Source organism: Rattus norvegicus, chromosome 13 (assembly GCF_021556685.1).
Source record: "Rattus norvegicus strain SHRSP/BbbUtx chromosome 13, alternate assembly SHRSP_T2T, whole genome shotgun sequence".
In the NCBI taxonomy this organism is placed as follows: Eukaryota; Metazoa; Chordata; class Mammalia; order Rodentia; family Muridae; genus Rattus; species Rattus norvegicus.
The window spans coordinates 49,377,149-49,389,156 of record NC_141546.1 but is presented as its reverse complement, the minus strand read 5'-3'; the positions used below and the strand labels follow the sequence as shown (position 1 = coordinate 49,389,156).

Here is a 12,008-nt window from a genome sequence, read left to right as displayed (position 1 = left end):
TACTCCTGGGCTAAATCCCCAACTCTCTAGCCTGGGCGTATTCCACTAGGTCTTATCACCCAAATACACTGTCCAGTGCACTTGCCCACCCTAACTTTGTTCAAGATGAGCAAATATCAGTAGACCACCTTGTGTACACCAAACCCCATTCTTAACTGAACTCTGCTACCTCTTCTAATTAGTAGTAAAAAGAAGTTACACCATCAAAGAGAGGGTCTTCGTTTTCTGAGGGTGAGCTAATCTACTTAGTGAAAGCTCTAGATGGGAGCTGATGATATTTCCTGGCCCTTGCCAGCTCTGTGGCACTATGTAAACTGCTTCAGCATGGCATCAATGCAGATGACAAGCGGCTACAAGACATTCGTGTGAAGGGAGAAGAAATCTACAGCATGGATGAGGGCATCCGCACCCGCTCTAAGTCAGCCAAAAGTGAGTCATGCGTCCAATCTGTAGGGGCTCCAGACCTGGGATAGGGAAGGGCTACACTGTGTTCTGGGTTTCTATTGCTGGGTTTCATAAAGGAGAATCGGAAAACTAAACAATAATGAATCAGAATGTGTGGGTCCTTGTTGTTGAAAATTGACAAAAATAATCTTGGGACAATGCTCCCAGCTTCCAGCTTCACCTTGGGGCTCTGGCACATGCTCAGTATGTCTTGGCTCTCTGGTCACCTCTGGCTTGTGGCTGCAGTGGACTGTACCGAGTTGCTGCCTTAACTGGAAGTCTGTGATTGTCTGCCCTGTCTCAGAAGTTAAAGTTCTGGCAGGGACTGGCACCCCATGCTGGCTTCACAGCTTTGTCACTAGTAGGAACTGATCTCTAATCCCGGAACGCTTTTACATCTCCCTTTTCCTGAACCAGCAGAATTAAATGTACCTCATTCCTTGCAGGATGTAATCAGGGGCGGCAGAAGGCACCTGGGAGAATGTGAACCCTGCTGTAGAGCCGGAAGAAGGATGGAGGTGCTGCCATATTGAGCCCACTGACAGTCTAACTGGAGGGTTTCTGCTTCCTTCCTAGACCCTGAGCGCTGGACAAACATTCCTTTGTTGGTCAAGATCCTAAAGCTGATTATCAATGAGCTTTCCAACGTCATGGAGGCCAACGCTGCTCGCCAGGCCACTCCCGCCGAGTGGAACCAAGGTGCACCAGACCCTTACTCCCAGGAGACTTCTCACTGGGAGAGTGAAGTTCCATGTTGTCAGATGGCAATTAGGTTTATCCAGGAACAGGTTTAAGGGTGTGGTGCGGAGTGTTACTAAGCAGCTGTGTCATGGCTGACGCTGGCAGATTTACTCAAATCTCAGTGTTGATGGTGAGGGCAGCCAGGAAGCAGCTACCTTCTTCCTCCTTAAAGCTTTAGTTTTTCTATTCAGACACCCGGGAGGGTTTGGCCAGTCTTTGTGCTGTCACATTTGGGGACTGTAGGCCACATTGCAGAAACCCTCGGGGCCTTCTGTTCTGTCCTAGTAAGGTTTGGGGAGGTAAACTGCATGATTGTTTGAGCTGCTTTTTGTCTTCAAATAGATGATTCCAATGATATGTGGGAGGACCAGGAGGAAGAGGAAGAGGAGGAAGAGGATGGTTTAGCTGGCCAGCTTTTATCTGACATTCTTGCTACAAGTAAATATGGTAAGCTATTTGAGAAAAGACAAGACAACATGGTAAATACCTTTTCTTTGCACATTGGTGCCAAGAATGGAGTACCCAGGAAAAAGGAGATGTGGGCTCATAAGGGGTGCTCCTTGGGCTTTTGCCCCTTCTGCCTCAGCTGTGCAGTGAGTGCCACCTTAGGCCTGATGGTGGCCTCTGTCCTGACTTGCCTGTGTTGGCTGTGTCTAACAGAGGAGGATTACTATGAAGACGATGAAGAAGATGACCCCGATGCCCTGAAGGACCCTCTCTACCAGATCGATCTGCAGGTGAGGCATCCATAGATGACAATTACATACAAGTTACAATGGCTTTCAAAGGCATGGGAGCAATATTATGGGTTCAAATCCACTCATGGTTCGTCATTAGAACTGCAAGAAAGTGGGGGTGGGTAGTGTCTATTTGAGTTCTCAGGGCCCTGGGGTAGAGAGGGGTACTGGGATTTTTATCCAGTTGTCTATACCAGCAATAATCCGTCTTTTACGTCTACTTTGTGAAATTCTCCAGGTGAAATAGGAGATGGAGTTTTGGAAATGTTTTTGGATTCCCTATGGACTTCTGTCACTGGGTTGAATGTCCAGCAGGTCCACAGTGTGAAAACCTACCCCTTAGGAAGCTGGCATGTGTCTGAAAGCCAGCATTCCTGTACCTCTTGCTGCACACTGTTGGCCTTGGGGAAGTTTGCTGATGCTCTCTCCTTCCTCTCCTCCCTGCAGGCATATCTCACAGACTTCCTTTGCCAGTTTGCTCAGCAGCCCTGTTACATAATGTTTTCATGCCACCTTAACGACACCGAGAGGCGGGTCCTACAGACTATCGGCATCTAACAAGGAGAGTCTTCTTCAGCCTGTGTGCTCCCTCCTGGCCCAGCCACAGACCATTCTACAGTCCTCTCCAGCCTTGAGATGCACTTTTTCTCAGCCTGGAGTGGCTTCTGGCCCTTAGCCTCGACAGTGACACTGACACTCAGCCCTTGTTTACCAGGGCTGGCATTTTAAAAGCTAAAGCAAAGAACATTTATCAAAGTCCTGTGAAGATACCCCAAATCTGGAACTTTCTCCCCAGCTCTGACCCCCTTCATTCCTAGCATCCTCTGTTGGCCAGACCAGAAACATTGACCCGGATGTGGGTTCCTCATTTTGCCCCACTTCAGGAGCACAGGAAGTTACTGCCATTACTCTTCAGAAACATACCTGTTTGCTTTCATAGGACATCTGATGTGTTCAGATAGGAACCCCTTGGGAGGTCATTATGCTTTCTGCCCTCGGCCAGTGATGCTCTCGGTTTTCAGTAAGAAGCTGGAGCAGCCACATACTAAGCCATTTCCAGTAACCTCACCTTCATGCTTTCCTCATGCAACACTAAGGGTCCTTGTCAAAGGTTCCATCTTCCCATCTTTGCATGCCACAGCCCCTCCCCCAGGCTGTTACACACACACACACACACACACACAGAGAGAGAGAGAGCAAGCCAGATGGATGGCAACTTGTTTTGGTTTTTTTGTGTTTTTTTGTTTTTTTAGGGAAAAAAATCAGGAAAAGGATTTTTATTTCTAAATCTGCCTGACCCATCTATATTTAATATGCCTCTTCTGCACATAACCACAGAGTCTGATATTCAAAGGTTATCCCTCTCCCTCAGGAATCCTCTAAAGTGGTTGAGTTGTAGCCCTCGAATTTGCAACATGTATTTTTCTAGGACAGTAAAGCAATCTTTACAAATGAATTTAGTCTGCATACTCTAAGGTATCTCAACACCTCTACCTTCTGTTTATTCCCTCTAGAAGCAAAGTAAAAACAGAAAAAAGCATAACATATTTTGGCATCCTACTGTGATTTGGCAAGCAACTCAGAAATCTTAGAGAACTGATATTTTTCATCCAGATATGTTTAAGAGTCAGTGGTACAGCATGTGGATGGCCCTGAGTTCAGGCCCCAGTACTAAAAAACAAGGGAGATCCCTCAATGGGTTTTCTTTGTATTACGAATTGAGAATGGGTGAAGATTAAGAGCAGTGTTCCCTCTGTTTGGTAGTGCCCAGGTCTGATGTCCATTTTACATAGCCAGAGCTATTTCTTTGGGGTGATGCGCTAACAAAGGAAGGGGAATGTAGTGGTAACTTGAGCGGAAGGGTCAGGGTGTATCCTGCACGAGGCCTTTCTGGAGCCTAAGGACTTGGCAGCTTGTTGCCTACACCACCTGATGCCTTAGTGCTCGGCCTGGAGTCAGAGGCACCAACTGTAAAAGCCTAGGAAAGTGTGTATAGTTGTCTTCTGCCTGGCAGTGGAGACCAGTATGTCCTCTGCCCTTGCTGCTTTTCCTCCTAAAGTTGAATTTCCTGATAAAGAGAAATGATAGCATACCTGCCCAGTGGTCCCCAGAGAACCACAGCAGAAACTTTAGAACCTCATTCCACAGTTGACCTCAAAGCCAACTGGATTTGGTGCTAAAAACAGTAGACCATTCCACATGATTTAGGCGTCCAGTGGATTCAGCATGTTAGACTGGTACCAGGTTAGAAGCATTGGCCTGCTGAATTTGAGGAAGCTTGGGGACCCCAGTTCATATGCTGACAGTGACATATATCTATTCTAAGCCTGCACGTTTGAACAGTTCCCAATGTGTAGTGCCAAAATTAGTCCAAAGGGCCTGTCCCGTTCGAGTGCTTCACTTGATAGGAAGGCTAAGCTCCTGCCTTAGGGAAACTTGAAAAACAGGTTCCTAGGAAGCCATCCTGGCCAACGTACATAAGTGATTGGAGGTGGAGGGTCTTATGCACCTTGATGGACAGATTCTTGTGTTTTCAGAGCATTTGCCTCCTGGAACAGTGGAATCTCCCATCCTGCTGAGAGACTGTTCCCAAGATCGAGGCGAAAGTTCTGTTGGTGACTTGGTGTGACAAAGTTGACCTCTGGCTCCTATTTTGTCTCCTACGAAAGGCAACTTCATTTGGGAAAGGGGCGAGGCGGACTGTTGAAAGACTAAGATCAGCAAGCTCATGAGAGCGGTGTGAGCTCCCTGTGTGAAGGGTTTCCAGTTTGTGGGTGAAACACTGGAAAGCTGAAAAGCAGATAAAATTCCAAGAAAGGGAACTGTTCTGCAAGTCACTAAGAAGCAAATGGTTCAAAAGCAGATGAATATCTGTGGAGAAAGGGACGACCAGGGCTGAGGTGGCCATTGTGAGCCAAAGAGCTAAAGTGGTAAGCTAATGGAAACTAGCCTCTCCAACACACCCCGGAGAGGTAGAGTGAGCACTAAGTAACCAAGCCACAAGTCAACCCTTGGTGGAAGAATCAGGCTGGGTCTTTGCTGTGGAGATGAGGGGGCTTATTCATGCTAACAAGTTTGAAGCCATTTGCAAAAGAAACTGACCTAAACAAGGAAAGAGTGCGTATCAAAGTTTAGATGACGGGAAACCTAGGAAGGGTGACATTTAGGATCCAAGGAGATCAAGTCATAAGAAAAGGAGATTGGCAACAGTATTTATCAGGAAGATTGAAGATCAGAGTACTGTGTACCTCATTAAAAGTACTGAGTGTTAGGAGTCCATATAGTTCCAGTGTGGGCCCAGGTTAGAATACTGCAGGTTTTCCTCCACCCCCATCCCTCTCAGTGATCCTGACCAATGACAGTACTCTGTAAAAGGACAACCAAGGCCTACACTGTTGAGGGAAAGCAGTGACGTGGCTGAACAGGCTGGGCTCAGGACAGCACTTCAGCACGGTGTGGGCTTGTTCAACAAGTGCTGCTCCAGCCCACCAGCCAGGCCAGCTGTGCCCAAGAACGTAATAAAAGATGCATTTCTGCCTCTTGTCAGTTTCAGTGAATATTTAGCTTCTGTCAGGTACAGAAGGCCAATGCCTTAGGCTTTTCTCAAGAAGCTAGGCTAGGGCTCCATGGTGGTGCCCACCCTAAATCCTAGCACTTATTGACAGGCAAATCTCTGAGTCCATGGTCAGCCTGGCCTACATAGCAAGTTCTAGGCCCACAAGACCTTGTCTTGGAGTGGGGCAGGGGAAGCTGATTATGAGATAGGAAATCAATAACAAATGAGGCAAGTGCTATAGGAAAAATGGGTACTGTGTACTGTCACCTCCACCCCCAAAGAAAGACTGGGATAGCAGTAATTGAAGGTGAGTCGCTGGCATGAAGATGACGACCCTTCAGTAAAGCGTCTTGCTAAAATGTGAGCACTGAAATGCTAGAGCTGTTGAACAGGTCTGTGAATGACCTCACACCTGCTAACCTTGCAAAGCAGGTCCTTTTCCTTGACCCTTTTATAGATTGAGGAGAGTGGATGCTGAATGTTGCCTGCTAGTGTGAGATTACCATCCAAAATCCCGTCCTTAGGACACTCTTACCTCTCCTGTGTATTTGCCAGTCAAAGTTGGTTAGGGTATTCTAGAGGGATAGAAGGTGACATACTGTGGAGGACAGTGGACAGAACTCACTAAATTTCAGGCCAAGCAGGGCTACATTGTGAGCCCATGTCTTTAAAAAGAAAAAAAAAAAAAAAAAAAAAAAAAAAAAGAATGGATCCTGAGCCATATATAGCCCAGGGGTAGAGCATCCAATTAGCATTCACGAGGCCCAGGGTTCTACTCTCCACATCAGCAGCCCAGCTAGAGAAAAACATTAAGGGGTTGTGATTCCTGGAGTCTAGGCCAGAAATAAAGCTGTAAAGATAAGTAGAGCCAAATGGTAAAGGCTCCAACAAGGCCTGCTTCCTCTAGAGGAACTCCCCACCTAAGAGAAACTAAAAGTAGTTTGGAGCCTGAGCTGAAGTGGGAGGCCATGGAAGGTAGGAATGCCATCTGGCAGCAGATCTGGGTGGAAGAGCTGCAGCGTGTGCCGAGACCGTAACCCGGGGAGAAGAGATGAATCGGTGAAGCCTCATGAAGGTTTGGTGACCCCCTGGGAGAGTTTCCCCAAAAGGACAAGTGTCAACTGTGTCTTCTCAATGTTACCAGGTCCTCTGCATCAGAGGGGTCAAGCATTCTGTTAGTCATGGCCAAAGCCCCACTCACACAGACTGACACTAAATCTCAGTGCTTTTTGAAGATTCCAGCAGCAAGCAGCTGAAAGTACGTGTTAATAAAATTATGAAATCAGTGACCCATTTGCCTTTCTGTGAGGATAACGCAGGTTGGCACCAGCCAGCTAATGATCTCATTTTTTGTTTTGTTTTTAGATGATTACAAAAGGTTTCTCATGCCCATGTGGCAAGCAGGCAATGAGAAGGAAAACAGTCACTGGCCTGACTAGAAGGCCCAGAAAGCCCTTCAAGTCTTGGCATAACAATGTAGCTGGAAGGGGGCTGGGACCTTGGTTTCCCAGTCTGTAAAGTGGGACTGGTGCCCATCTCACCGGGATATGAGAAGAGCCCCATCCTAGCCCCCACCACAGAGCAGGAACTAGCTGTATCTGGCTGCTCTTGCCTGGTTGGATTTGACTGTGACTCAAATCAGCCTCACAGATGCCAGTGCTGCTGCTAAACCAAAGGCTTGGTGAGCCTCTAGGAGGACAGCTCTGTGGACCTGCCTGAGGAACAGGGTGGGAACAGGTGGTGGCCCCAGCTCCCACCCACCACCCACTATGCAGTTGCTCTGTGGTTATCTATGACAAATCGCTGGTATATTGGTTTGCTTTCCCTATCCCCCCACCACCACCTCTCATTCTCCGAACATAATTAAGTTCTTTGTAATTCATCACCTTAGTGGGTTCTGAAAGGTGGAAATCCACGGCTTGAGGATAGCCACATTTCTAAATCTGAAGGGGGAAGCTCAGCTGAGGTCAAGTGCAGAGCCTGGGGGGAGGGGGAGGGTAAAAGGAGGGACCTAGAATCCCACAGTAGGAAGTCCATGGAGCCTCGGTCAGGTGACAGAAAGACTTTGGGAGAAGGCCGAATGGGATACCTGAAGAGCTCTGTACACAGACCAGAACTTCCTGCATATCGTGAGCATGTGTTAAAACCAGAGGAAACAGGCCTGGAATGCTTACCCCAGAGTTTGGCACTAAATTCCCCCGCTAGGTGGTAGGATAGACTCAGTCTGATTTATTTCAATATTTAAAAAAAAAAAAATTTCAACCAGGTGGTGGTGTGCACACCTTTAATCCCAGTACTTAGGAGGCAGAGACTGGCGGGCAGGCTGACCTCTGATTTCAAGGCCAACTTGGTCTATATAGTGAGTTCCAGGACAGCTAGGGCTACACAGAAAACTATATTCCAAAAAGAAAAAAGAATTTTTCTGACTTTGTAATTGCAGATTCCTTTTTTTTCTACTTATAAGTCCACTGTTCCTGCCTTCAGACACACCAGAAGAGGGCATCAGATCTCATTACAGATGGTTTTGAGCCACCATGTGGTTGCTGGGATTTGAACTCAGGACCTCTGGAAGAGCAGTCAGTGCTTTTTTTTTTTTTTTTTTTTTTCTTTTTTTTTTTTTCCGGAGCTGGGGACCGAACCCAGGGCCTTGTGCTTCCTAGGCAAGCGCTCTACCACTGAGCTAAATCCCCAACCCCTAGTCCGTGCTTTTAACCACTGAGCCATCTCTCCAGTCCGTTGCTGCAGATTCTTAACTCTCATTTCCCTCGATAGCCTCTTTCCTCGTGCCTGGCAGGAAGGTTAACTAGCAACTGCAGAGAAGCCAGGCCAGTGACAGTGACCTTCACCTTACCTTTACTTTACCTTACCTTAAGCCCTCTCCCGATCAGACAAAGAGAGGGTGGAGTTTCTACAAGAGAGAAGCCAGCCAGACCAGAGGGCTCAGGTGGCTTTCAGTGGCAGTCAGGAAGTGGCAGAGCAGGACACAGACATAGTTGGTGATTCACAGCGTGGGCTCTGAAGCCAGGCTAGAATTTGAGTATCTGCAGGACCACATACCAGCTTTGGTAATTTGGAGCAAGCTGTACTTAAAATTTTATATCCACATTTCCAAATCCACACAATAGGTATGCTGGTCTCTGTACCACAGGGGACTGTAAGGATCAATAAAGTCTGTATAATACAAAGTCCTTTGAAGTGAAGCTTACAGTATTAGATTTAGCTTGTTAGTGTGATCTGGAATCTAATGGAATTATCATCACCTAAACCTGTTAAGAAAGGTCCTGTGCATCCGAATTCAACAGTTCCCATCTGTGCTAGGAAGGCTGCAAACAAAACGGCAGCTGAGTTTTGAGACAAGGCTCTGGCCCGAAGCTCTTCCCAGGAGAGGGGACAGACAGGAGAGCTGTAAACAGCCTTCGCCACTCACTCTCAGGTCTCAAAATAACTTGTCTGCCTCCACCCTGCCCAGCTGGCAGAGCTGCAGGCTGAGTAAACTGCCATTTAAAGATAACCTGGCACTCTCCACACACCCTACTGCCTGGGCCAGCTCCTAAGAGCAGACTGAGGCTGCCTAAGAAGGCGGCCGCCCCTTCCCCTTCCACTCACGCCAGCACATCCGCCCGCTTCACCCTTCATCTTGGAGTCCACGCTGCGGAAGCTTTGCTCAGATCGCTGAGAACGCTGCAGACAAGCAGGACCTTGGCGTTCTGAGAGGTGCTCCTAAAAGACATTTTAAAGAGTACCCCTTCCTACCAGTGGCTGGGAGGCAGGATGACGCCCTACACTGGCCAATACCTTTGACCTCCCCGCAAAGGTGCTGCCTCCTGCTACAAGAACAAATACAGAGAACGCTACTTTTTTTTTTTTTTTTAATTCTTTTTTTCGGAGCTGGAGACCAAACCCAGGGCCTTGCTCTTGCTAGGCAAGTGCTCTACCACTGAGCTAAATCCCCAACCCCGAGAACGCTATTTTTTTTTTTTTCTTTTTTTCGGAGCTGGGGACTGAACCCAGGGCCTTGCGGTTGCTAGGCAAGCGCTCTACCACTGAGCCAAATCCCCAACCCCGAGAACGCTATTTTTTTTTCTTTTTTTCGGAGCTGGGGACTGAACCCAGGGCCTTGCGGTTGCTAAGCAAGCGCTCTACCACTGAGCTAAATCCCCAGCCCCGAGAACGCTATTTTTTGCAGCAAGTCTTCACATCCACTCTTCAGTCTTTGCTCCATGGCCCCCTCAGGACGCGGGTCTAGTTCGTTGTGGAACTATAGCTCATGGTAACCATTCCATTCTGTGCTTCCCCATCCCCTGTCAAAGAGTGCCAGTTGGGAAGTGGTGGGTCATTGCTTCCGCCAGAACCCAGAAGGCCGGGGCACAAGGATTAGGAGTTTTGAGGCAAGGCTACCCTTTGTCCATGTCTGCGGGCACGTTCCTACATGAGTGTCCCAACCTGCATGGGCACCCTAACCACTAACTCCTCCTAATCCTCCGTCCTAGAATTTCTCAAACAGAAAACCACGGGTGTAGCTGGGCATGGTGGTTCATGCCTTTAATCCCAGTGCTTGGGAGGCAGAGGCAGTTGGGTCTCTATGAGTCAGAGGCCAGCCTTCAAGCTCCGGGCCAGCTAGGGCTACACAGGAGAATCTGTCTCAAAAAGGGGGTTGGGGGGAGGGAGTTTGGTCTAGTGAGATGAATCAGCTGAAAAATGCAATTATTGTCAAGCCCGAAGACCTGAGTTAAATCCCTGGAACCTACATGATGAGAGGAGAGAACCAATGCTTACAAGCTGTCCTCTCACTTTGTGTCACACAAATAAAGAATGTTCAAAAAAAAAAACAAAAACAAAAAACAAAAAACAAAACTAAAGATACCGAATAATGCAGAGACAGGCGAGGCAGGACCTAAAGCACACTCGCAGAACAGGAAGGACAGCCTTTTGCTGAGCACCTGTGGCCCGAGCTTGGTGACCGTAGCCCTTGCTTCCATAGAGCTCAGGATAAAGGAGGAAGAAGGACAGCAATGGCAGGCATAGGGGGTACTGAGTCAAGACATGTCCTCAGCAGTGACTGTCCGACTGAAGTAGGCACTCCTGCCAGCCCATCTGTGGCTGGCAGCTTCCTTGTTCCCTCTCTGGAAGGCACCTACAAGACCCGGTTTATGACCACCCTTCTGTGATTTCCTTTTCCTAACTCACCAACGTTCAACTTTGCCGCCCGTGACCTCTGATTCCCTCTCCCTGAACACCAGAAACGTTTGCCATCAGCCACCATCTGTAGCTGTGAGTAAAGATCCACCTGTCTAGAAATCATGGGTCCTACCATTTTCTTTCCCATGTACTCTTTTACCCTAATCCTTTAACATTTGGGTTATAGTCTGTGTTGGTAACATAATGATAAAAATATTTACCATTTTGGGATGGGCGTCAAAGATGGCTCAGCAGTTCAGAGCACTTGGTGCTCTTGCTGAAGAAGACACAGGTTTGGTTCCCAGCGCCCATGCAGTGGCTCGCAACTGCCCATGAGTCTCGCTCCAGAGTATCAGATGCTCTTGAGGGCAACAGGCATGCATGTAGTGCACACATGCACAAGCAGGCAAATAATCATACACATGAATATGTTTAAGTGTCCATGGCAGGAGACGAAAGTCATCATTACTCTGCCTTAGTTGATTGGTAGTCCTGGTCGGGGTGTTGCCTGCAGGGTGAAGCATGACCACTGACATTCTGTAACTACCTGTCTGGCAGCAGTGAAAATATGATTAGAAACTTTGGCTCCCTCTTGTTATTTCTCCCCCCACCCAACCCCTCAAACCCCCCACCCCCACCCCCATCCCGATCCCAGAGCTGAGGACCGAACCCAGGGCCTTGCATTTGCTAGGCAAGCACTGTACCACTGAGCTGAATCCCCAACCCCTTTGGCTCCCTCTTTAGCTGCCAGATTATTGAAAGAATGGACCCCAAGAAATTTAGACTTTTCCCAGGAACTTCCAACTGGGTGAGGAATCGGTTAAAGCCCAGGGGCATCCAGAGGAGGAACTGGTGTCCTGGTAAGAGATTTACAGTTTGTCAGTAACCTTGCAGGGGAGACTAGGAGCTAAGGCAGTGATGGCCAGGGGAATCACATTTTCCCTTGACTGCTTACCCTCTATTGAAACTTTACCCTTACTTGAGGATCCTGAAGATGGACTAGACCTGTGTGCCCAGACCCCTCTTGGGGTTAGAAGCACCCTTTTACACAAGAGCCTAAGACCATCAGAAAACAGATATTTACATTACGTTCATATCAGTAGCAAAAGTGCAATTATGAAGTAGCAACAAAAATAACGTTATGATTGGGGATCACCACAGCGTGAGGAACTGTGTTAAAGGGTTGCCACGGTAGGGAGACTGAGACTCACTGTATTAGAGCTTGGAAAGGAATCGCTGGATTTCCTTGTTCCTCTTTCCAATGTGGCCATATTGAATAAATTTCCTTGTTGTTTTTCAGTATTAACTTGGTTATTTTAGTTGTCTTATCGAGGATGAGTGGCTAAACCTGG

At 47.8% G+C, this 12,008-nt stretch overlaps 1 protein-coding gene across 15 annotated transcripts in view; it reads left to right on the top strand.

Moving 5' to 3' along the window:
- The window catches only part of Ipo9 (importin 9), a 49,593-nt gene extending 46,124 nt beyond the window's left edge, over positions 1 to 3,469 (top strand). For 14 of the 15 annotated variants that reach the window (XM_087580793.1, XM_087580799.1, XM_087580797.1 and 11 more), the window contains 5 exons: positions 296 to 429; positions 1,021 to 1,143; positions 1,528 to 1,632; positions 1,846 to 1,922; positions 2,370 to 3,469. In XM_087580793.1, the coding sequence (XP_087436919.1) occupies positions 296 to 429; positions 1,021 to 1,143; positions 1,528 to 1,632; positions 1,846 to 1,922; positions 2,370 to 2,480 (550 nt within the window). In that variant the 3' untranslated portion in view covers positions 2,481 to 3,469. 15 annotated transcript variants of the gene reach the window in all.
- The last annotated feature ends 8,539 nt before the right edge of the window (positions 3,470 to 12,008 follow it).